General features: G+C 41.6%; 1 protein-coding gene across 1 annotated transcript; it reads left to right on the forward strand.

Moving 5' to 3' along the window:
• The first annotated feature begins 582 nt into the window (after positions 1 to 582).
• On the forward strand, positions 583 to 26364 carry spen (spen family transcriptional repressor). The gene is made up of 15 exons (XM_030733437.1): positions 583 to 864; positions 3535 to 3855; positions 10620 to 11234; positions 13493 to 13650; positions 13857 to 14057; positions 14138 to 14289; positions 14381 to 14506; positions 14668 to 14781; positions 14879 to 14992; positions 15083 to 15183; positions 15270 to 23079; positions 23233 to 23571; positions 23681 to 23875; positions 24041 to 24199; positions 24322 to 26364. Exons 1-15 carry the CDS (start codon positions 782 to 784, stop codon positions 24451 to 24453), a joined length of 10620 nt encoding a protein of 3539 aa, XP_030589297.1. The 5' UTR covers positions 583 to 781; the 3' UTR covers positions 24454 to 26364.
• Positions 26365 to 26494: the final 130 nt, after the last annotated feature.

The following is a 26494-nucleotide window of genomic DNA, read 5'->3' on the forward strand; positions in this document are numbered from 1 at the left end:
GTCAGCTTGACTTCTGCAGACAAATATCAGCAATCATCAGAAGTTGTGAAAAATGTTCACTTTTCAAGCACACGGTAACAGTTAGAGCGTACGCCAAATTATAAATGGCTGTTAACCAGCCAGGCTACAGGCAGCAGCACTGAACACTTTGATAACTTTTTAACATGTGGGCTGGTGGCTCACTTGATAATTATGGGGTGATATTTTTGTGCACTGACAACAACTGCATAACTGCAATAATAAAACTTGGGCTCGTTATGCTGCAAGCAAAGCCTTCCACCTTGCCATACTTCACTGCCAGTGATGGGATCCTCTTGTGAAGCTGCAGATGTCAAAGCACCGCCATTCAACCAGGGGTTTTCTCACGCATGCGCAGGGGTGGGAGACTGTCTCATCGGGGAGAAAAAAAGAAGTTCACACACAAAGCCACGCCTGCGCGGTGTGCCTCTCATTACAAGCGAAGTTGCTGCATCTTTTTAGGAAGCTACATGCTTTCTTTCGACACTCAAAGGTCGCATGGTGTCAGGGACGCGCCTAGTCACGGGAACAGTCCGGAGCGCGTTCATGAGGTGCAAGATCGCGCTTTAACACTGAAGAGTATCAAACAGCGTGCGGGGATCCAGCGTAATGGTTTACATTGGGCCACAACGACCAGTCAATGATTTGCGCCAAGCATCTTTTTTCTTGTCCGCCGTTTATTTTGCAGACCTTTTGTATTTTGCACGGGGAGAAACTGACATAGCAAACTCATCTGTATGATCGGGGAGCAGGAGCACACAGTATGGTCCGGGAAACCAGACATTTATGGGTGGGAAATTTACCCGAAAATGTACGAGAAGAGAAAATTATTGAGCACTTCAAGCGGTGAGTAGAAACACTAATGAGCGATGTGTGTGTGTGTATATGTGTGTGCGCGTGTATACGCGTTTGGTAATGTTAAGAGCAGTGCACGTCCAGCATCTCTCTCTCTGTTGTGTCACATTTTAGAGAAGTCGGGATGAAGCAGGAGGTTTCCCTGTAGCAAAGTCCCATTTGGCAACTGTGCTGTCAGTTCCCCACAAGCAACAACACACAAGTGCTGCATTTAGGCTGAGACGAAAAAGAAAAGGGCTAGCACGCCTCAGACACACAACCAGCCAGCGGACATATGTTTTTGCCATTTTGACACGCTTGTTGACTTGTCGGCTAGGTGATAACTTTACGCACCCTTTTGTGTCTTCCTGGTGTACATTCCCACCAGGCTGACCAGTTGACTTTTAAGCCGCCGACCTTCCCACCGGGTGACCGTAAAGAAGAGTCATTTTTGTGGCGCTAACGGCGCACAATCAGTGTAAACAAACTTCAGCCTACCGGGTGAGCCGCTGCCGTTGTGCAGCCTTATGCTGTTTAAGCGTCCGCATCTCCGGCAGACACTATAAAGTCTCTCTGTGTTTGCTTCTGGTGTCTGACTCGACTCTGTGAGTTTGTCAGGTCGCTGCTTCCAGGCAGACCTACCTACACACACACACACACACACACATTCACAAAACGCGGTTTATCAGCACGCCGTGTGCACCCATCTATCAGAGCGTGCTGTTTGCCCAAACGAATCCGTTTCTACATCTTTAACAAGTCGGTGGAAGCTGAAAGGTGACGCCGTCACGCCGCCATCCACGCTGCAACATTGTTGCAAAGTGGCTGTGATTGAACGGGCTTTGCTGTACGTTAACAGAGATGTGCAATACTGTAACATTGTAGTGGGCCGCTTGTGTTTACTTTGTGCGCTTATGAACACAGAAAATGGTTGTCTTCGCGCAGCTGCTGACTCGCACAGCCTGCAGCGTGATCTGATTTCAGGAAAATCACACAGCATATCCATATTTTTAATGCAGCCTGCCATAATCTCACTGAGCTTCATTGCTACTTTTTCTTGTTTGGGGGCGTCGCTGGAGAGGACCGACCCATGCACTATTTATGCGCTTTTAGCTCTTTGTTATTTTCCTTGAGCTAAATGATACTTAAAATGTTTTTTTTTTCTTCTTCTGTGTGGCTTTCACGGCTGTCTGCGCGCTCTCGTCTCTCTCCTCTCGGCTGTCAAGGAAATAGCAGCTCGCTTCTCCGTTCATATGCTGGAAACCAGACTGCCAAAAAACATCAGTCTGCCTATATGAGGCTTTAAAAAAAAAACAAAAAAGATCGTTATTACAGTGTAGGCGTCGCCATATCGGACGAAAGTCGCTAAATGCCAACATTAATCCTTAATAACCACAGCGTAACCGAAAGGCATATCCGTCCCATAGCATACCTCCCCACACACTACATACAGCTGGATGAAATATAAAAACAGATGATTTTCGTTTGCTGCTTTGCCCTCTCATGATCTTATTTTTTGCGGTGAGCTGATGCAGCTGCGAACATGGTTCGTATCTAATCCACGCAGGCTCCGAGAGCAGCAAAAACGAGCTACCTATATGTCGTTTTATTTACATAATCCCTTGTATGAAGTATAGCGTAACGTTATGTTTGGGGGGGGGGGGGGGGTGGTGACTGGCAGCCTGATTTTTTTTTTTTTTTTTGGCAGTAGGGGAAAGGGTGCTGGCGAGTCCTTTTTTCAGCCTGCTACCTCAGCTCCAGCGTTAACCCAGAGGTAGCGAGAGTATGCAGGTGCATGACAGCCCAATGTGTGATAGAAGTCATTGAAGATGGGGGACGACAGAATGAGTAAGCAGTGTGAACAGCTTTTCTAAAATGGCGTCGGGGGCTGTTCAGTGTTGGGAACTGGCATGCCAATAAATTTATGATCACCCTACTGTCTGTCTTGGACAGCAAAAACAGTCCCAAAAGATCTTTGTGTGTGTGTGTGTGTGTGTGTGTGTGTGTGTGTGTGTGTGTGTGTGTGTGTGTGTGTGTGTGTGTGGGTGGGGGTATAAAGGTGATAACAGACTTCATAACCCTACAGTGGGAAACATTTTCTTTAATAGACTTCTCATCCCAAAATTGAATCCTCAATTACACAGGTGTTATGCCATTTTCAAGGCTTATTAAGGTATATACATCAATTAAAATTCCCATTATACCTTAAAAAGGTGTGTGTGTGTGTGTGTGTTTTTTTTTTTAAACAAATAAATAATTCATTTAAAAAAAAAAAAAAAAGAAATCCCATCACTGCATAAACTGCTCAAACCTCATCTGAGTTTCCCAGCAGCTGGATGTTCATCTCAGCACATTTTTCTTCTCAGAAAACGTTCTAATTTTAGAAAATCTGTGCGTTTATTAACATGCGATGTGGCAAGGTTTCAAGTCCAGTTGCCCGGTTACTGTTGCCGTGTAAGAAAGTAGCACAGCATGGAAAGTGTAGCCAGATTACCTTATCTCCCTCCTCACCACAGGCACACGCGCACAGGTACGCACAGTTGATTTCAGGACTGTGCGGAACAGTGTGTGTGTGTGTGTGTGTGTGTGTTTTTTTTTTTTTAACGTTCATCAAAAGTTATGCAACATGCTTGCAGCTGCAAACCTGGTGATAACCATGCTTTTTCTCTGTTTTGACTTCAGATATGGACGAGTGGAGAGCGTCAAGGTCCTGCCCAAGCGAGGATCAGAAGGTGGAGTCGCAGCCTTTGTGGATTTTGTGGACATTAAAAGTGCTCAGAAGGCTCATAATGCTATCAACAAGATGGGGGACAGAGACCTGCGCACTGATTACAATGAACCAGGAACAATTCCTAGTGCAGCGAGGGGGCTGGATGATAGTCTGTCCTTAGGCTCTCGTGGCCGGGATGTATCAGGGTTCACAAGGGCGGCAGGGGGGGCTGTGTATGGGCCCCCCACGTCGCTTCACAGCAGAGATGGACGCTATGAACGCAGACTAGACGGGTAAGTGGACAAAGTTTCTCTGAAGGCAGGGGGAACCGTAGTTTCTGGTAAACACCTCACCTCCAAGCATCTTTCACCATCTATTCATTTACCTGTTTGGGGTCAAAGAGGAGAAAATGAGTTTGTGCTCGAGAATTAAATCTTATAGGGATCCCATCTAAGGTCCTCGGAGTGTGGCCAATGCTCCTGGATTCATACTTACAGGTAGACACTTAAGATTTTAAAAAATTTTATGAGAGCATGTTTGCAAGTGTATCTGTTACTTGAATGAATAGTCAGTAGCTTAAATGGCTGTTGGGGATTATCTCTGTGATCTTAAGCATCTCTGTGAGGTGGAAATATCATGTGAGGAAAATACGGGGGCAAAGATTGGATATCGTAAAATTTCCCAGGATTATTGGCGATTTCTGGAGAGAGAGAGAGAGAGAGATAGAGAATAGAGAGTGGGGCAAAGAGTGCAAAAGAGAGAGTGGTCCATCAGCCATCCCCAGGATTCCCCTAATCTGGAGTTACGTGCCCTTGACGGTGGATTAATATCACCCCTTTTTCCTCATGTAACAAAACATCCAAGAGCACACATTATATGTATAAAACACCATTGTTTGGATTAGTCTAATTTGGCTTTAAGTTACAGTGCACGCCTCACTGAGGCCTGCACTTCTGTCGCGGGCTGGAGTCATGTGGATGACCTACAGAGGATATTTATTCCCCCTGTTGGATTAACTCTGGCCCAACACTTAAAGGATATGCTGTCATTCTAAAGGTATGGGTTGCTTTCTTGGTTCTTCATTTTTTTTTTCTTTTCATTTTGTTTGGGATTATGTCTAAAATCAGGGCATTACAAATTGAGTGCTGGGAGACCTCTACTGGTGATCCAACTCAGTAGAATCAACAGAAACAAGTGAGCAAAAGACTTTTTATTCCTGCCTTATTTTTGTGGAGATTATTTTTTTTTTTTTTTACTTTTCAACAACTGAGACTTGCGGACTTGCTGAGGATCAGCAAAGCCTACATTTGGATCATACAATGCAAAGAAGACTGCTGGAAATTGTGACTGGAAAGTTGTACCATTCGTGCTATTGGAGATAACCTACCTCAGATCTATGGATTACCTCCTTCTTCCCTAAATGTGGAACTATAACTAAACTTTGGATACAATTACACAGTATCAGAGAATAAAGATGCACCTGTGAGCAGTGTTTCATTATGACTCTGCCCAGGCTGGGACAGCATGCAGTCTCTTGTGCTTGTAAGCGAAACGACAGACATGAACATCCACAATGTTTCGAACTGTTCTCCACCATCGGAATGACACTATGAACGACTGTGAGCAAGACTCTGGATTACTCCTACATGACTCTTCCTTACTCCTAACCTTTCATGGCCATATTTCCTTCCCTCTACAAAAGGAATTTGACTACTTTATTGCTGTGTGCAGTGTGGCCGAAGTGGAATGTGCAGGACTTAAGGAAAAAAAAAAAATGCAAGTCTTAATTTTTCACATCCACCACTGCTGTTGGGAAATCACTGGTCAACTGAAGGCGGACTCCTGGATATCACCTATTTATTATATTGGACTAAAATGCAACGCAGATTTTGTTTTTCTCTCCTGTTCGGATGGATATTTAAACTCTGACATTTTCCCACACAGAAAGCATCCTAACACGGATCTCTACAAGGACAACCTCATCCTCATTGTTTTATCTAAACAGACACTACCGTTCATCTGTGCTCATGAGGTCCCCTGCGCTGAAGATGAGGATTACATATTTTAATGTGAACAATTTTTCTTCACTTTTTTTCCCTTCTCCACTGAACATTTTTGCCCATTTTTTTGCTCACAAAGTTCTATCTCCCAAAATTGTATTTGGAATTATAGGTCAAGTTACCACTCTCTCAAAAGGTTGGTATGTCCTGCCCTGTGCATTTTAGCTGTCCTCTCTAACCCCCTAGTTTGAACCCCTGTCTCTCTCCATTTTCCACACTAACCGAAATAGCTGGTGCATTATTACTGCCTTTATGTGTATATGCAGACGTTTGCACCTTACCTTGTATTGCTTTCCTTGCTCTTCCTCTCACCTGACCTGACCCCCACCTTCAGCTCCTTTCCCCAGTTCTCCTATTTAGAAGTCACAATGCAGCTGATATTTATCAGGAATGATCACTGCAAAAATGTCCTTTTTAATACGAAAGCTGTGTTACTATGAGAAAAACTCAAAACTTCAAAGATTTGTCACATTCTTATAATTGCAATATGTGCAGTGAAACGTGGGGGTGGGTTTCACTAGACTAATCTGCAGTAAAATTAGGAAAGAAATTAAAAAAAATAAATTGGTTTTAGTTTTAAAAAGAAGTGAGGCAACATGTTTTTTTTTTTGTTTTTTTCCTCCCCTTTTGTAAGTGAGGTAGACAAATAATTATGAAATAAATATTTCAGGTTGTTCACTAATTCAAGCTTTGTTGTGGTCACAGTTTAAGATTTTAGTTTGTCCGTATATTTACATTTTAGGCTGTTATTTGATTAATCATTTAGAAAATGAACCAAAAAGACTCGCAGTCAATGAAAAACTGATGAATAAAGCTTTTGTGTTTTCTTTGGTCAGAATGGGCCTTGAATATGCTCACAGGCGTATTTGGTACACAAATCATGATGATTCTGTTATCTCTTTTGGCAGAAATCTTTATATTTTTATGTTATTTCTGGCCAGTTGCTAATCATAAACATCTGTTATGCTTGATGCTGAAACTGTTTTCACTTAAAAAAGATCCTAAACATAGATAATTAAATATCACAAAGCTGCTGATTAAACTTTGGTTCTCATTAAAACATTTTTGGTGACGTTTGCCAGAACTTATTTCTTAGCTGTGTATTCTCTTTTTTTTTTAAAAAAAACTAAATCATAAATATCTTCTGAACTCTAGAAGCAGCACGGTGGCAAAAAAACCAACAAAAACAAACATTTTTGTTACACAAACTAGCTCCAGTGTTCTTTGGTAATGGCAGCAGATCGTTCCACTGTGGATTTCTTTTGTTCCCGAAGTTCTTGTGTTCATCTTTTTACTTTTTAAGGAACACAAACAGAACGTAAACACTGCAGAACCCGTCGTACTGAAAAACATGCAGGGCGTTTAGTATGAATATTTTTATTTTTTGTAGGATTTCACTTTTCCAATATATTATTTATTAGATTTTATAGTTTTCTTTACCATTTATACTACAGTAGCTATCCCATTTAACAACAAACATGTATGTATGTGGTTGAATTATGTAGGTGGTTGAATTACCTTCCAGTTTCTGGATGCCCCAAAACAAACATTCCCATTTTGTTGTTTTTCTTTTCAAATCTTTGATCAAATTAAACATTTCCATATTGCGAAACCCTACCCCCCCCCTAGTTTGCATTTTAGTTTGCAAAGACAACAAGGTGCTCAATTTGTTGTTTGCGCTGGTAAAGGATATTTAACAATGAACCTTTTATACTCATTTTAAATGGACATGCACGCATTGCTCCCATATGACTGAGCCTCCATACAAGACAGCGTTTTATCATGCTGCTGGCGCGTGTCCTCATAGCTATGCCGTTCACGTAATCCCAAAACAGGTGATGTGCTTAGCGTGCACCGCAGTAGACTAATAATCAAACACTGATGGAAATTCTGTCAAGAATTCTGTCTAATAGAATTATTTTTAAGCTCGATGAATAATGTAAAACCTGTTTTTGTATAGAGTGAAACTGGAGAGAAATTGAAAGGTATCTGTTGAGCAGTGAGCCTGCACCAGCAAATTAGCATTTTTGAGAGCATCTAGGGGTCAAGGTAATCCGTCATTTCCACAGCCGACATCGTTATAGCATAGATGTTATTCATGAATCCAGCACACAGATGATTAAATCAGATAAGCTGTACTCTTATGTATACTGCACTGAAATGCAGACATAGTGTTAGTAACATTTTTCAGCAGTGTGTACACTGCATGCAGTCTCTAATCGAGTCTTACGGCCACTGGTGAAAAGACTTCATGGAAGACTCCCTGATCACAGGTTATATTTGTCAGAGGTTTTACACTGATGAATATTTCCAGTTTTACCATTTCATAAAGAACAGAGGATTGTTAAAAGGGCTTTATTATTTCAGTATAAAGGGTTAGGTTTAGGGGTCCCCTTAAATATAGCAGTAAAATCTGAGCCGAAATATTTCTGACACAGTTAACGGCCAGATTGAGCATTAAAAAAATAAATAAAACAAGCAAACAATAACCCATCTTCAGCATCATGTACCAAATTGCATAGACTGCCAGTGAGAGATGAAGATGCTTGTGCCATATGTCTTAAGTGAAATTGCAGCAGCCTTCTGTAACACCATGTGTAATCCATTTGGCGTCTCAGTGAGATGCTGTCTGCGTCTGACTGAGATGCAGGCAGCCTCTCTCACTACAGTTGTGCCTAAAGAAATCCATATAGTTGGTTTGAATCACCAGATTTCTGGCATTTTTTTTTTTTTATTTGTGCAAAAATCTTCAGAAATTAATTGATCCAAATCAAGCCATAGAAGATTTCCTGTGGTATCACTACAGTTTAAAGCTGTAGAGCTCAAGAACTTTGAAGGATCGTAAATATGAAAGAGGCACTACGTCCAAACGTTTGGTTGAATTTCAAAGCAAAAATCCCTTTTGACCTTTTCATAACCCCAACACTGCTGCTCGCTTACCTTTTAATAAGAAACTATTTTTCAGAGTTTCTTCTTGTTGATTTGAACTTTTAAAAAAAAATTTTTAGACAGTTCAACAGCAAGCAAATAAAAAAGCAAGCAAAATTTTAAAGACATACTTTCTTTATAAAAATATTAAAAGTATTAAAAGATTTGTGCTGGTCCAAACCTTCCAAAAGACTTAGATTTAGGATATGCAATAAAGTATGTCCATGGGATAAATTTGGGATTATGGTTTTTTTTCCCTTTAATGTTATCACTTTGAAAGGAGTTGGGATATACAATCTTGTTTAACATTTTTATAATTTGGACATGAGGATTTGTGTAAGACAGAGAATTGTGCAGTATGGAGATTGGCAGGAAATATTAGGGGAGGAGAGGAGACGGTAGTACAGGTTCTGGAAAGTTCCCAACACCAGAACTAAGGGACCTTTGTCCTTGCACAAAACCAAGCTCAGGATGTTTCAGTTTTATGATATGGGCTTTTGCCAAAACAGGTTATATTTTTTTTGTTTCTTGCCTTATAAACACATTGGGCACACATGCGTCAAATACAGTTACTGGTTTCAAAATTACACTGGCTTTATGAAGCTTTGATTATACATATATTTGATAACTTAGTTACTTTATTTATTGATTAAGTCATAAAGTGTTTGTGGGATATGTAGTAACATTTCTTTGAAATAGTTACTGTAGTTATGCAGCTTGATCTTGCACAAAATTGCTCTCAGCTGATATCTAAGAAAGCTCATGGGAGGCAATGTGTGTGTGCGTGTATATACGATCTTGAGTGTTTTATAGTGGCACATAGGTAATAAAGATGATGCACGTTTTTGCAATAAATTAAATAAGACTTAAAAGTTCATTTTGTTTCCCACTAAAATTCGACTCTTAAATCTCACTATTTTGCTATCCTCTGATTTGAACTTGCTAAAGAATGAACACCCTCTTTTTTTTTTCTTTCTATTTCTTTCTACAGAAGCACTATAATGAAGGTTTGTAACTGTTGTCGCATTAAACCATATTCTGCCCTGTGTCGGAACATCATGGCTAATTCGCTGATTGTAATTTGATCTGAATTCAAACGGTGGTAATTGCCGCCCTGTCCCGCTCATTATGGTGAGTTTGGTAATACGAGTGCCGTAATGACACAGCAGTCATATTACCAAATTAATTTCTGATTGCTTTATTCAGAAAGCGAGTGTTTGGGCCTGAACAGAATGTCCTTTTAGGGCCGTTTCTGATGTGCATCTTCACAAAAGATGCTACTGAGGAGATTCTGTTTTCAGAAGAACAAGTGGCATCAAATTGTGTAACAATATAAACAAAGAAACTTGTCAAAAGTCCCCTCTAAAACTTTCAGCCAGGCTTCTCACAAGAATGATGAAACGCCTTTATAAGTGGCTTTTGTTATATTGTGTATACCAGTAGGCCTTGACAATCAATAAAGGCATAATCTGCCATTCCTTTTCTTACAGTAATCTTTGTGCTCGTCCTCCAGTTAAACTCTGATATAAAATACAGATTTCTGCTGTTGTACACCAGACGCACACCTTCTGCTGAAAATGTTGGTGTGCTGTGTTTTTATTTTGAATGCTATGCGTTTCACCTTACAGCAGAACGCTTAGTGAAAAAAAATGTATCTAAAAGAATAAACATAAAGCTTATATTAACACCTCAGAGGTGACAGAAATACATGAAAGACGGCCACCTATCAGCATTTTTGTTCTAGAAATGTTACACATTTGGTGGCAGCAGAATCTGGCAAAGTTCACCTCCAAGTCATAAATGGTTTGGCCATGAAGTCATTTAAAACCTGATGCTCAGTTTCCTCAAGCAGTTATTTTAATCCCCCCTTTTTTAATAGTGTTATCTTTAAGATGGGAGAAATTTTGTCAGCCCTTCTCAGAACACTTTGCCCCATCTTTTCATGTGCCTAATTACTGACAGACCCACCAGAGACACCTGTTAATTTGCCCACTGTCTGATGCTAGCAGCTATCTTAAATGTCCAAAGTGTAACTGTAATATAACTTGTGGTTTCTTCATGTTTGTTAGGACTGCTGAAAGTCGGGATCGGGGGTATGATCACGGTGCCTATGGACTTCACGAGCGTACTGGTAGCAGTTTTGACCGTCAGCGGCATTATGAAACAGACTATTACCGTGATGCAAGGGAGAGAACTCTAAGCACTGCTGGGAGTGGGTCTGGTACCTCCAGTGGAAGTGGTACAACTGTGTCGTCAGGAGTCGGTGGAACTATAGTTAGTGCCGTTTCTGGAAACACTGGAACAAGTGGATCTTCGGGGGCCACAACGGGAGGAAGCGGAGGGTCTACGTCCAGCGGGGTTGGCTTTTACCGCTCCCACAGCAGAAGCCCTTGTCGATTTGAGACACCCGAGCCTCGCTACGAGTCTCGAGCCAGGGAACCCTTTACTTTGGCCAGTGTGGTTCACAGGGACCTTTACCGGGAGGACAGGGGTCGGCGTGGGGAGCGTTCCTACCGCCACAGTCGTAGCCGGTCTCCACACTCGACACATTCACGAAATCCCTCTCCTCAGAGACTGGTGAGTCAGGCCACTCGTCCTCCACGCTCCCATAGTGGGTCAGGCTCTCGCAGCCGTTCCTCCAGTTCAGACTCAGTCAGCAGTACCAGCAGCAGTACGAGTGGCAGGTGAGTCAAGCTCAATCTTGCTGTCACGATTTCTACTTCCATGCTGTTGTTTACCTTCGTAGTCTCTGGCCTTCTCCATCCAAACTGACCTCTGCACTTGGAAACTAATTAATATTGGACAAAATATTTGTCATTATCTGTGTTTAAAAAAAATGCAGTTTCCTCAGCTTGCAATTTTATCATTGAATCACTGAATTATGCAGTATTTTTCACGCCAACACAAAGCAAACTTGTGCAAGATGTGTGCATTTAATTTCTGTCGCTGGTTAGCATAGGCTCCTTACAGAAGAGCTGACATCCATTTATGTAGAAGCTGTGTTTACTTTGCCTTCATGCCTGTTTCTTCAGTACTGTAATTCTGCATGGACAGACAGACCTGGTGATATGGCCAAATTTGGACCTTTCGGCTTGTTTTTGTGTTAAAGACTGTGTGTCTAGAGGCTCCACCCAGCAGGAGATACAATGGGTGGAAAGGAAAAAAAAATTTTCACAGACACATCATGACAGGGAAAATTACTCTGTGTATGACTCTCCTCCTCCCTCTTTGATATATATAATTTTAAACTTTGCCCTTTTTGTATTGCTGATAAGAGTCAAAGGAGCCTGGAAAATGACCTTTGATACCTTTTGTGACACAATTGTTGCGTTAAGATTTGACCCGAATTGATTTATTATTGCTATACGTAAGCTGGATTAAATTAAGGCACATTTTATTTCTTCTCAGTAAAGCTTTACGTTCCCAGCTATCTTGCCTTCATTAGGCTCGTGCTTATTCTGGTTTCAGTATGCATCCACACATCATTCATGTTATTTATACTTTAGATACAGTAGTTACTTTTTTAAAGATACATTTGACAAACTATAGGTCTCTTTTGTCCAAAAAATATAAGTTTAGAAACTTAGTGAGGTTTAGGTAGTTAGATCTCACACACCCTTAACCTAACCACAGGTAGAATAATTTGTATACAAAAGCTAAGACTGATACCATAATTGAACAGGATATATGGAATTTCAATGTTTCTCGGTATGCTGCGCATGTATTTTGAATTGTGATCTCAGGTCTTTTTTGAGCTCAGTATGTCCAGCTTTCCTTTTTTGTGCACTGCTGTATGTTACTACATTTGTTGCAATTGTATTTTCATTCAAGTTTTTAAAAACTCACAAGAGTGCAAGAGTGATGTACATCAAATGAAGGCGAATCCTGCCGTTTTACGCATGTCTGCCCTTGAGGATTTACTCCACTGCATAAATAAACAAACTGGAGAGGGGTTAATGGCATCACCTTTGGACACAGCAGAGTCCACAGCATTTAACGACATGTAGCGACACATGTGGTTTGATGAGGAAGTGCTATGGGGAAATTTCAGGAGACGGCTGCTATATTTTTCTCACTGCCTACCTCTGTGTATGGGTAATGGCTCCCCCCCTCCGTGAGATCCAGTTGGAACTGGAAATTTCTGGCCAGTGCTGGCTGCCTGCCCACTCCCACAGGCCAGGCTCCGTCAGCAGCACTTCCGGGAGTGTCTGAGCACAGGAGGAGAAAGTGAGAAGGAAACAAACAGCAGAGGGCCTAGAAAGCTGAGACAGACATGGGAATCATTTGAAATAAAAGGTGCACGAGGCGGCCATGAATTTGCGACTCGTGCAAACCTTTCTGTACTGATAACCCGATGCAGCTTCTAAATATGAAACGGGGAGGAAAGGGGTGTGTTTTTTTTTTTCTCATCATTTGAGAGGCATTGCAGTATTTTTTTTAATCAGTAGAAAGACCCATTCACAGTGCGTTCCATGCCCTTTTATGCAAAATGCAAATCTGTATATAAAGTATTTAATCTGAAATGTGCAGATAAATTATGCATGATTTTAAAAAGGCAGCGTGTAACCTTAGTAGTTTTATAGTTCTCCTCAGTTTAGGCAGAACCAGCACTTATTTTGGCTCCTTTATTCGAGTCAGCGTTTACAGAAATCATATTTTAAATGTTGTCGACTCCACTGGTAATTATTATCTTTCTGGCGGAGCATATAGCACTGCAAAATGAAAGCATTTCTTTTTCAGTTTGTTAAAATGTGTTTACAATATATATATATATTAGATCTATTATATTGAATGTATAGATTTGACTGAAGTAAAAATATAACTACATTCTCAAGTGTTATACTTGGATAGCTGTCAATCAGGCACAAATAATTTTTAGTGTACGTCTCTGTGAGAGGACTGAGGCTTTAACGTCTAAATTCATGTTGCTCTTTCGCTACAGTGATTCCAGCAGTAGCTCAAGTGATGACTCTCCAGCACGTTCAGTGCAGTCAACAGCTGTTCCAGCACCTTCAGCACTTCCCTTATCCTCCCTTGACAAGGATGAACCACGTAAAAGCTTTGGCATCAAGGTCCAAAATCTCCCTGTGCGCTCAACAGGTTAGTTGAGTAGAGCTATTGCAGTATTTGAGCACAAAGAGCCATCTTATGTTAGAAACAACAACAACAACAACAAAAAAGTACTGGTGCACTGTATTTCAGAATATGCATCAAATTCAGGGAAATTTAATAAATAAAAATATAATAACATTACCTTTTCGTTTCCATTTTTTATTTAATGGTGCGGTCGGTTGCTTTACTTACAGATACAAGCCTGAAGGATGGTTTGTTTCATGAATTTAAAAAACATGGAAAGGTCACATCTGTACAGATCCATGGAGCTTCAGAAGAGCGCTACGGGCTTGTGTTTTTCCGCCAGCAAGAGGACCAAGAGAAAGCCCTTGCAGCATCAAAGGGGAAGCTTTTTTTTGGCATGCAAATTGACGTCACAGCCTGGAATGGCCCCGGTAAGTCCTCTTCATCCACTGTATTCTAAAGAAAACATGAATCTTGGCATATGAGAAAGCTCACATTAAGCACTTTTTAGAGACAGAAAGTGAGAATGAGTTCCGGCCCTTGGACGAGAGGATTGATGAGTTTCATCCAAAGGCCACAAGGACATTATTTATTGGAAACTTGGAGAAGACCACCACTTACCATGACCTACTTAACATCTTCCAGCGCTTTGGAGATATAGTGGTAGGTTAATTTGCTCATAGGTTGAGAAGTGGTTATCATGCTGCACACCATGCTAACTGAAAGAATATTTTAATTTCTATTGTCCCCAAAGGATATTGACATTAAGAAGGTGAATGGAGCCCCACAGTATGCCTTTCTACAATATTGTGACATTGCCAGTGTCTGTAAGGCAATAAAAAAGATGGATGGCGAGTATCTTGGAAATAACCGACTAAAGGTAAGAATTAGTTTGAGTTTAATTGTAAATCTTAACCTTCACACCACTGCCACATCCATGTCTCTCCCAACCATACTCGGTATTATTTATGAGAGATATTTGTAGAAGCTGAAAAGACAAATGACAGATATGCTAAATGACATTTATTCTTTATTTTGCAGCTGGGCTTTGGAAAGAGTATGCCGACGACATGTGTTTGGTTGGATGGATTAGCGTCGAATACAACTGAACAGTTTCTTACTCGTCATTTTTGCCGATACGGACATGTTGTCAAGGTAAGCTTGTTTATTTTTCTGCTAAGCATTGGACTTTTTTTTTTTTTTCTGCTTTCTGCAATTTTGACTCTGGTTTGTTTTCTGCTGTTATTCCTAGGTTGTACTTGACAGGATGAAAGGAATGGCTCTCATTCTGTACAACAACATCGAATATGCGCAAGCTGCTGTTAAAGACACAAAGGGATGGAAGATAGGGGGCAATAAAATCAAGGCAAGTAAAATATAGCTTTTCCTTTGAAATTTCATTTTGCATTCTCAGTGCTTGATACACTGTAACCAGCTTTTCTTTTTTTTTCTTCAGGTGGACTTTGCAAATCAGGAAAGTCAGATGGCTTTCTATCGTTCAATGCAGGCGTCTGGTCAAGATATTCGAGACTTTTATGATATTCTCTCTGAAAGAAGGTTTGTGAAGCTTGCTTACAGAATAATATGACCACATTACTGTCTAATATTAAAACTAAAAATAGTTTTGGTTTATTTCTTGGCAGGGATGATCGACGAACCCAATATGAGTTTCAAGCAGAAAGACAATATTATGAAAATGTGAGAACACCGGGAACATACACTGACGATCCACGTCGAAAATACCCTGCCAGAAGCCGGGACTTCTACAGTGAATGGGACCCATATCAGGGAGATTACTATGATCCACAATACTTTGAAGACCCTCGGGAATATCGGGAATACAGAGCTGACCCTTATGAGCAGGACATACGTAAATACAGCTATTTGCAGCGGGAACGTGAAAGAGAGCGGGAGCGTTTTGAAACAGATCGTGGACGTGATCATGGAAGGAGGACCATTGAGCGTAGTCAGAGCCCGTCTCACATTACCACTCGTCGTCCTGCTAGCCCAACTGCATCTCCTTCACTCTCTGAGAGAATACCAAGTGATTCAGACCGCCGTATATGTTGTCGGTCTTCTGAAAGAAGTGGTAGCTGCAGTTCAATCTCTCCACCCAGATTTGAAAAACTTGAAAAGGTACGCTCTGAAAGGTATAATAAAAGTGACAAACTTGAGAAGGATAGAGTTTTTGAAGTTGAAAGTGGGAATGTGGCTGAAAAGGAAAAGAGGACGGGACGAAAAGATCGAGGAGACAAAGACAAAAGTGAGAAACAGAGGCTTAAAAAGCTTAAAATGGCATCACCGATTATCCAGGCTTGTGAAACGGAACCTGAACTTGAAAGAGATGTTAGTCCTGAGTCTGTTCTAAGAAGTAAGACCAGCAAAATCCAAAAAGAAACCTCCAGTAAAGGGAGGTTAGACCTTCTGCCTTGTGTGGTGCAGTTAACACGAGTTAAAGAAAAAGAAGGAAAATTGATTGGTCATGCTGTCCAAGAAAAGCAAATACAGAGGGGTGGGAGTGACAGTCCGAGACTGGCATCACCTCCAGCTGACCAGAGGAGTCCTCCATTCCGCACAGAATCATTAAAAAGTGATATTGTTAAACATGGGAAGGTTCCCAGAGATAAAAATGCATACAGTTTAGTGGAGGTTACTGACAAAGATGGTAAAATTAAACCCAAAAAACACGGGAAAGCTGAAATGGGATTTGACAGTGGCATTTCAGTGGACATTGATCGTTTAGCCGCAAGGAAAAGGCGTTTTGAAGACTCCGGTAAAGCTGATCGACAAAAGAGAACTAGTGAAGAGGACCTTGGTAGATCTGGACTTTATAAGCTGTGGAACAGTGCTAAGGAGACAGATTTGGATAAGACTCTTTTGATAAGAGGGATTCATAAAAAGGAGCACCACAAAGAAAAATGTGTCCGGATGATTTCAGTTAATAGTCCAAAAGAAGGACGAGACTGTGATATCAACCCTGAAGGCCTTCCTCTGGAGCGGCACTCACAAATAGTGCATCTGGCTGAAGATTCTGCAGATCAATTAGACTCTCCCTACCTTAAAATGGATTTAGAGAGCTCGAAAAGGGAAAATGCCTCAAGTCTTAACAAAATGTCAGATGATGGCACCCTGGATTTGGATGAATTAAAAGAACAGAAACAAGTTTTGTCTGAAAATGCACAAGGGAGAGTGAAATGCAGAGATTCTGATGGAGATGAACAATTTGTGCACATTGACCAGACTAATATTTGCACAAAACAAACTGAACAGAGTCAGCGGCTGAGATCCAAGTTAGGTGATACTGACAAAATAGCCAAGTTTGACAACCAACTAATTAATGAGACTCGAGACTTTGAAAAGGATTATTTTGTTCAAGATTTTGAAAAATCAGTGCAGAATGTGGTTAGTGATGACTTTTCTTCCTGTAAACGAAAGAAATTGGAGAATTTTGACTTTGAAATACTCAAACTCAAAAGAGAGCGCAACTTTGCAAGTTCCCAAAAGTTCAGTGAAGACATTTACACCATGCCATCATCAGTAGGAGCTGGTCAGTCTTCTGAAAATGAGGAAGATGAAACAGCCCAGATCTCTATGTCAGGTACAAATAAAGAAAGAAAATCCTCTCTAACAGCAGATGAGAAATTTTCACACACTGAGTCATTGAAAAGCGGTTTGGATCTGACACCTAGACATTTTCAGTCTTCTGACACTGAGCTCTCAAAGCTTAAGACATCCTTGCTTGCATGTGATGAAGAGTTAATGCAGCACTGGGAAAGGGGGGTGAAGCCTGATTCATTCAGAATGGAAATGGCATTCCAAAGTGATATTTCAAAGCATGAAAGCATTCGGAAACGCCTTGGTCAGGATTTGGAACCTGGAGAAGTGCAATCTGATTCAGATGATGATGGTGAAAACAAACACATCTCTTCCAAGTCCAGTAGTTCCTTGTCTTACATCCTCAGGGATCGTGATGAGAGGATGACAGACCTGAAGCTTTCAGGCTCCTTGGAAAAGAATAAGTTTTACTCTTTTGCTTTGGATAAAACTATAACTCCTGATACAAAAGCACTCCTGGAAAGAGCAAAAACATTGTATTCATCGAGGGAAGACAATTGGTCCTTTCTCCCCTCACGCTTTCCAGCCTCCCACAGGTGTTCAGATAAGGACAAGGTGGAACTAGCACCTCGACCAATACCTTCTTGGTATATGAAAAAGAAAAAGATTCGTACTGATTCAGATGAAAAGCTGCATGATAAAAAGGAGGAACTTAAGCCACAGGACCAAGAGCGTCAGGAGTTGTTTGCCTCTCGTTTTCTTCACAGTTCAATCTTTGAGCAGGATTCCCGGCGTTTGCAGCATCTTGAACGTAAAGATCAAGATTTAGAAACCGGAAGTGGAAAGCCTTTGAGCAAGCCAGGTGCTGTCGAAGCAGAGCCCGAATCTGGAGTAAATGACATCCCGCAAGAGCCAATAGTGCTTTTCCATAGTCGTTTTTTGGAGCTTCAGCAACAAAAAGACAAAGATCACCTTCCACCTGATACTGAAAGGGATTCAATAGTGATAGACATAAAAAGAAATGAAGTTCAGAACTCCGATAACATCATGCCTGACCAGGAATTGGAGCCAGTACAAAAAGCAGATGACAAATCCGCTAGTCCCACATTAACCTTGTCTGCCTCACCATTTGTTCCTTCACCTAAAGAAATGTCTCCGCGAGAAAAGAAAGATGTTTTAATTCCGCCATCAGATCAACCTGTGCCAGTTGTCAAAGAAGAAAAAGTAGAACCAGTTCCTGAGGTTTCCCCACCTCACTCTCTTCCTGTGGAAGATTTCAAACCTGTTGCTCCTAAGCTAAACAGATCCCCTCCAGTTACCCTTTCAGAACCAGAAAATGAAACTGAAACAAAACCAGAGTTCAATGAACTCAAAGTTGAATGTGGTAGTAGTTCGGCAGTAGAACATAATCCCGTTGTGGAAGATAAGCCTCCAACTCCTGGTGGTTCCCTGAGTGGTTTTGAACAAGAGACTGCAGAAGTTTCTTACTCTGACTGCCGAAAGATAGAAGAGAAACCTGAAACTATGAAGACAGAACCTGAAATTGAAAATCAAGAATCAAAAGACTTTGAGGAATCTCAGAAAACTGAAACAGATGGTGAGGTGTGTATGCCAGAACTAGAGGCTGAAATAAAACCATTACCAAATCGCAGACAGCCCAAGAGTAAAAGGGCAAAACCTCTGTCAGTATTACGCACTACACAACCTTCTCAAATTGCTGCTACTGAAAAACCTGCAACACGGAAGAGTGAGCGAATTGATCGAGAGAAACTCAAAAGGGCCTCATCTCCTCGAGCGGAAGCACCAAAGATATCATTTGAGTCTAAAACCACATCCAAGTCACCAATACATGCATCAGACTCTGAACAAAACCTTGAGTCAAGTTTGATCCTTGGGAGAACACGTCGGCGGAATGTAAGGTCGGTGTACGCCACCCTACATGAAGATGACCAAGCTGGCAAAGAGGTGGTTGAATCACCACGCTGCATGCGCAAACGTGGTGCTGAAAAAGAACCAATACAGCAAGATGTTCAAATTTCTACCAACACAAGGCGCGGACGCCCACCTAAAAGAGGCATCAAACGAAGTGAAGATGTATCACCAGTAAAGATAGATCAGAAGAAACTGATAGAAGAAGACACAGAGGCTTCATGTACAGTAGAGGTTGTGAAAGCTTCTGAGGGCTGGCGTTCACCTCGCACCCAGAAACTGCAACAAACACCTCAAACTTCATCTACTCCAGTTAACAAGAAAGGAAGTAGAGTAGAAAAACTGTCTGGGACCACGACAGAGCTAACTGAGCAAGATGATATGGCAAGCCAAGATGAGTCAGAGCTTAAGCCTAAAGCTGAACCGCTTGGGAAGTTATCAGAAAGGGTGGAAAATCCAAGCTCAGCAGTTCACAAAAAAGAAAAGGATTTAAAAGATTCTGGTGGAAAGAAATCTGCTGATGGTGATGTTGAAAACAGGGACACTAGCCCCTTAGAAAGGAGACAGCAGCCTGAAAAGAGTGCAAAAGTGAAATCACCCCGGTTAAAACGTAACACCAAACAGATAACTGAAGACAAATCACACAGTTTAAGAAATCTTGAGATCCGAGTAAGTGTTGATGATGTAAAAGGGTTACTCCGCTCAGAGGATGATGAGCTTGAGACCTTTGAAGCTGCCACTATTACAAAAACTAAGACAGTACTACAAGATAATGAAGGAGCAAAGACAAAAGGCCAAATTCCAAAAGAATCAAAAGAGCTTGGCGAACAGGATCAGGAAGACTCAGAATCGGAACTTCCAGCTGATCCAGCGGCTGCATTATTAGCACGACAGATGGAACTAGAGCAGGCAGTCGAAAATATTGCCAAACTTACAGTGGAGCAGCCTCCTCGCCCATATAAAGAGCCACCTTCAGAGCAAACAACAATATTGCCTCCAGTTGTAGTGGAACCAGAGGGTGAGGTGGAGGAGGAGAAGCGAGCTAATCCTGCTAGTGAAACTGAACTTGCAGCTGCTATTGATTCTATTACAGGAGAAGAAACGTGTGTAGATGCAGATAGCTTCACATCTCCTCCTACTTACACTGCTCTTATTCCCACCCCTGAATCCTTGATATCCTCCTCCTCCAATGAGATTATGGAACCTGAAACACACATGGTCATCAACAATATTCTTGCTGGGGACTTAGATGATGGTCCTGTGACACCAAGCCCAAATCGGCCAGTGGCAGAGTCTAAGGCAGCTGAAGATCCCATTCTACTTGAAACCCCCAGGAAAACAGGAAAAGTTAGAGCCAAAACCCCAAAGAAGACAAGAAGTCGTAAAGGGGCGGCTAATAGAAAAGGGGATAGTGCTGAAGAGGTTTCTCAGTCTGAGTCCACCCCAGTCAAGTTACCTGAATCAATCCCAGAAGACCCAGAAACCATTAATTCAAAAGCAGTTACTGTTACAGCTGGGGCTGCTGCAGCAGCCTCTGTGGTCACTGCTGTTGCAACTTGTAGGCGTGATGTTTCAAGTGCTATAAAAGTCGACACACCCAAAGAGGCAGAGCAGCCTGAGGTTGAACAGCCTGTACCTAAAGAATCTGCTTTTCATTCTGGCACAAACAATATATCCAGTTGTAAAAAGCACCCTCAAGCGGCAGAGCCATGTACTCCTACATTTACCCCTGCTCCTGCTTGCCCACAACCTGTATCCCAGTTAAGCATACCTCTGTTGCGGCCTGCCAAAGTGCCACTTTCACCTGACTGGCCCCAGAGATCTGAAGAAAGCAGAATCTATGTTGCTCCTTCAAGTCATGTCACAGTGGTAACTCCTTCAATGCCAGCTACACTTGGAACCCCTTCAACAAATCCTCCAATGCCTCCAGACACCAAGGCCTCTGACATTGACCCTAGTTCTAGCACGTTAAGAAAAATTCTGATGGAACCTAAATATGTATCTGCATCAAACAGCAATTCTATACCTACCACTGTAGTCACATCTGCATTGTCAGATCCTTCACGGATGTCAGAGAATGAAAATCCCTCTGATATGGTGGGTTCGAGACAGTTACATTCTGAAGAGAGGCCACCATTACCGCCCCAACCCATGCACCATAAACCATCTCCACTGACAGAGTCACAACAGAACTGTGGAGAGAAGAACCAGCACGCAATTATTTCTCCTGCTACCTCAGTAATAAGTCGAATTCCAATGCCTTATGATACAGAGGAAACTCCACGAATTTCACTAAGTAACCGAAGCATTGGCCTGTCCATTCCCAAGCCAAAATTCAGATCAACCTCCAATGAGAATAGTCGATGCCTTGCTATGGATATGGGAGAGGATGGGACTAGAGGTCGCTCTGTTGTTGAGACCACTCCATACAATACTGGTTCCAGCCCTGGTCTAAGGGTCAACACATCAGAGGGTGTTGTTGTTCTGAGTTATTCGGGTCAGAAAACTGAAGGACCTCACAGGATGAGGGCCAAAATCAGTCAAATTCCTCAAGCAAGTGCTGGTGATATAGAGTTTCAGCAATCTGTGTCCAAATCCCAGATAAAGCAAGACCCAATCATCTCATCATCCCAGTCACCTACCCCCAAAGCAGCCCCAACCCCTACTGCCTATGGGCATGCAGGGGTCCTTTTGGCTGGCCAGTCTTATAATTCTCAACCTGTTATTTCCAGTACTAAGCAGGAGGGCCTTGGATCTGACAAATCTGAAGCTCCTTATCACACAGCATCACAAGGTGGTGTAGTAAAGATGTTCCAACAACCAGTTAGTTCTTCTCAAGTCTTAATGTACAACCAAGCTGTAATACAACAGCAGCATGGCAAGAGAGGACTAGGGGCAGAGCCTCTGTCGAAAAAGATGGACCATGGCAAAACTGTTCAGCAGTCTAATCTCAGCCAAGTCACACATCACCCATCACTATCTGGAACCCGCATGAGTCCCAGCCCTGGCATTGTAAATGATCGTTCAGCTCTGCACATTAAGCAAGAACCACAGTCTCCTCGAACAGCTGTTCACTCCCCTTCACCCTTTGCCAAAGCCTGTCCTCCAAGCAGTTCCCCCATTGGAACATCTGTTGTTCTGGCTCATGGCATCCCACCAATGTCTGCCTATCACTCTAGCATGCATCACTCGCACTCAGAACAATCCTCTGTCATTATTCAACCTCACAGTGTCACTCAGTCAATGGCTCATGATGCCAGGATGAACACCCCCCCAATGCCTGGGATAAATTATGGAAGACGAGGTGATTCACTCCCTGCTCCCCTTCCAGGGCATCAGCAGCGCTCAAACCCACAACAGTCAAATGTTATTCGAGATATGGTACTGCACTGCCATTCAAGTCCCCAAGGGTCAGTATCAGGTGGTGGTGGTGGCAACAACAGTGCAAGTGAAGAAGAGCCCAGACACTTTAACCAAGCACTCAGTAGATCTTCAGTTCCCCAGCTCCAGTCAGATGTAATGATGATTCACAGTGATCACAGAGGACTCCATCCAAGCATACGCATGGAGCAGTACAGAGACATGCACCAGCGTATCCTCATGCACCAGCAACTGGGTGAACAGGCTGCTGTAGAAGCAAGACAGTCGCGCAGCTCAGAGACTGGAAGTATATCTTCAGGCAACATCTCTGGACCTTCAAAGAGTCCTATTTTGGGCAAGAGCATTGACCTTACTGCAAAGGAACCTCTCAAACCACTAGAAGGAAAAGTGATTCATTCAACCGCCAGTGAAAGCAGAATCCGGGGAGTCCATGCATCTAGTCCCGTCATGGTGTCTCCTCACCCTCATGGGGTTCACCTGATGCATTCAGGTGGTGCAGGCTCCTTTCCAGTTTATCGGGACATGCGGGGCTTCCCATCCCAGTTTTCAGCACACAACCTAACCAACCAAGGTGTTACATCTTCACAGGTGAGTTAATATGCTTTAATGATTACATCTGTGTAAATACCTAAGCATTTTTATGTAATATCCAAGTATAATTACATTTTCAAGTTAACAAGCACATTTATACAAGTACATATAAAAAAATCTGCTATCTTTTGATGTATTTTGTACTGTCAGGTACCTCCAGAACCTGAACTGGGTAACCGGGGTAAAATCTCTCAGTCACACGGGGGTGGAAGCGATTCCAAGCCAGAGAGCTCCCATCTTCGCCATGCTACCTCTTCGGACCTCTCACACATTTCTCGAATACAGGGGGATACAGTCTCACCCTCATACCAGTCGCCCATGATGTCCCCCATGGGCCTTACACACAAGCCAGATCTAACTCTTCAGAAAGGCCCTCCAGCATTCTTGCCTACTTCAGCAGGACCCTCTTCGACCTCAATAAAGCCGCAGCCTGATGCTAAACTGGAACATTCAGGACATCGTTCCATTGACATGGTGCAGCTATTGACAGTAAGAAGACTGATATACAAGGCTGTTTGATTCATGCATACAATGTATTTTCAGGGAAATGCTAAAGACAACAATGTGCCTAAAGACACTTTTTGGTTTCTTCATGTAGAAGTATCCTATTGTATGGCAAGGCCTGTTGGCACTGAAAAATGACCAGGCTGCTGTCCAGTTGCATTTTGTTTCTGGCAACACCATGCTGGCCCAGCGCTCCCTTCCACCCCCAGAGGGAGGTCCTCTTCTCCGTATTGTCCAGAGGATGAGGCTCGAGGCTTCCCAGCTGGACAGTGTGGCACGCAGAATGACTGTAAGTATTTGGGTTTTGTTACTTCTGAATGGCAGGTTATAACATTTGGTTGAACATAGATTTAATCAGGATCATCTCTTAAGAGGATAATGCAGTTCATCGTTCTGGTGTTGTTTTTCATATTCATATGTACATTTTGAGATTGACACTTATTATTCGTGGCAGGTGGAAAATGACTACTGTTTGCTACTGGCTCTACCCTGTGGTCGAGACCAAGAAGACGTCCTTGGTCAAACCCAAGCCTTGAAAAGTGGCTTCATCACGTACCTGCAAGCTAAACAGGCAGCTGGCATCATCAATGTGCCCAACCCTGGCTCTACTCAGGTTTGACTTTAAACTTTTGCCGTGTTCATTTTCTTACGTTTTGCTATGTTTTAAGACCAATTACTGTGTCATGAAGATGTTGCTCCATCTCATTGTGTTATTTTTCATCTTTGGATTTACAGCCAGCTTATGTGGTTCAGATATTCCCACCATGTGAATTCTCCGAGAGCCACTTGTCACGCCTGGCCCCGGACCTTCTCAACAGCATATCCAGCATTTCCCCTCACCTCATGATTGTCATTGCCTCTGTTTAATTACCTCCATTTTTTTTTTTTCGTGGACTAAGCCAACACCAGCCCTTTTGGACTCATCCAGTTTATTGGAAGCTGGAATTGCCTCATATTTTTATGAGTTTTTTTTTTTTTTTTTTAAACCTAATTTAGCATGAACTCACCTTTTCTCGTTCACTTCACCTAGTCCTTAAGTCACCCAGTGATGTTGAATTCCAAAAACTATACCTTTCTGAAGAGGATATGAAGGGTTGAATGGAGTTTTTTTTTTTTTTTTTGGATGATGATTTGCTCATTTCATTCTTGCCATTTTTGGAGGTGTTGTGCATAGCCTTTTCTAATTCATAGCATTCATTAAGCTATGGATGGAGACCTTTCTATGGGATATTTTTTACCTTCATAAAAGTGATTGTGATTTTCTTTTCTTTTTTTTTTAAGATGATGTGAGAAGTCATTGCACTATGTTAAGGAGAACTTTATGTTTGTGAACTTTGTACAGATTTGAGTATGAAATGATACATGTTATGGACTAATTCTTGTGATCACATCAGTCATGCTTCCGCAAGATAAAAGAAAATCATTGCCTGGAATATGATCGATTGAGATCAATCATACTGCTTTTACTTATCCACCATCAGCAAATTTCTACTTAATTTCTGGACTCAACTCTCCATCCCAAAGTGTTCCCGGCCCCAGGAACTCGTGAGGGGACGTTTAGAGTTGTACAGTTTACACTCAATGCCTCAACAGGGGACTATATAAAGAATATTTAATTAGTTTATTTTTTTGTTTGCATCTTCTTTAAGCCTAAAGGTATTGTGGACAATTGTGAAACTGTAAATATTATAAATATTTAAAGACTGAAGCAATGTGGAGAGACCAAGTGAATATTTTACAAGACAGATCATCAGATCTTTGTTTCTTTGGACAGGGGCAGGAAAGAGGAACAGCGGCGAGGACCTGTACAAGATTAATGAGTGATATTTGCCCCAAAATAAACAACAAAAAACAAACAAAAAAAAACAAACTTGATTTTGTGCCAAATCACTTTTTTTGCAAATGCTCAACTGCGCAATGTATCTAAAACATTTGATCAGAACATATTTTCATATGTGACTTTGTATCTTGTCATCCAGAGGGCAGATTTGATTCCTTGTTTTTGTATTGTTCATAAACCTTTCTTTTATTACAGTGCTCTTACATTATGAAACCGCTCATTTCGAAAGGACCATTGTACTGTAGGGTTTGCAATTCTGTTCCTGTTTTTATTCTCTCCTGTGTGGTCCTGTACTGCCCCCTGCTGTCTGAAAATCACTTTGTAGGGACTGCATCTTGAGTTCATTCATCTGCGACTTCACGGCAGATAAGCTACAGCATGCTTTATTTTTCAAATTCTAAAAGGGTAAAGTAGGATCATAAAGGCAAAGAATGTGACTTAAACTTGACATCATGCCGCTAATGGATGTGTTAATCATCTGTCTCCACCCCTCCCCTTAATTGTATCCTTGAGCCAAGCTGTAAATACTCATCTCCTTAATCTGTGCTCTCGTGTATTTTCCCCTTTATAATTGTCTTTCTTCAGGGTCTTTATTTTTGTTTTGTGCAACAAAACAAAGCAGTCTGAAAGAGACGGGAGAGGAGGCGAACCGATGCTGAAAGTAAAAACCATGCTTGTCAGTTTTGTGTTGTAAATATTTCTTTGACTGCAAGCTGAATACTCTCATGGTTATGTTGAAGGCACTTATAATTTTTGATAAACAAATGAGAAGAAAATGAAAAAAAAATCAACTTAAAACAGTGATTAATATGAAAACTGTCTTTTGATCAACCTTCATTTTGAGTGTATTTTGCTGTTCCTCCATGAGGACATTTTAAACTGTAAAATAAATGGTTGTTTAACTTACTTCTAAAGATCATTAAATGGTCCTAACTCTTTTGTTTTTGTTTCTTTGATTTATGTGTTTTTTTTTGTTTTTTTTGTAAATCTGAAGGTACATGTGAAGAAATATTTCACCAGTACCTTCTGTATCTGAAACTTTCGTGCCTTTCTAACATCTCCAAATGA

The sequence above is a fragment of the Archocentrus centrarchus genome, chromosome 7 (genome assembly GCF_007364275.1).
Source record: "Archocentrus centrarchus isolate MPI-CPG fArcCen1 chromosome 7, fArcCen1, whole genome shotgun sequence".
Classification (NCBI taxonomy): domain Eukaryota; kingdom Metazoa; phylum Chordata; class Actinopteri; order Cichliformes; family Cichlidae; genus Archocentrus; species Archocentrus centrarchus.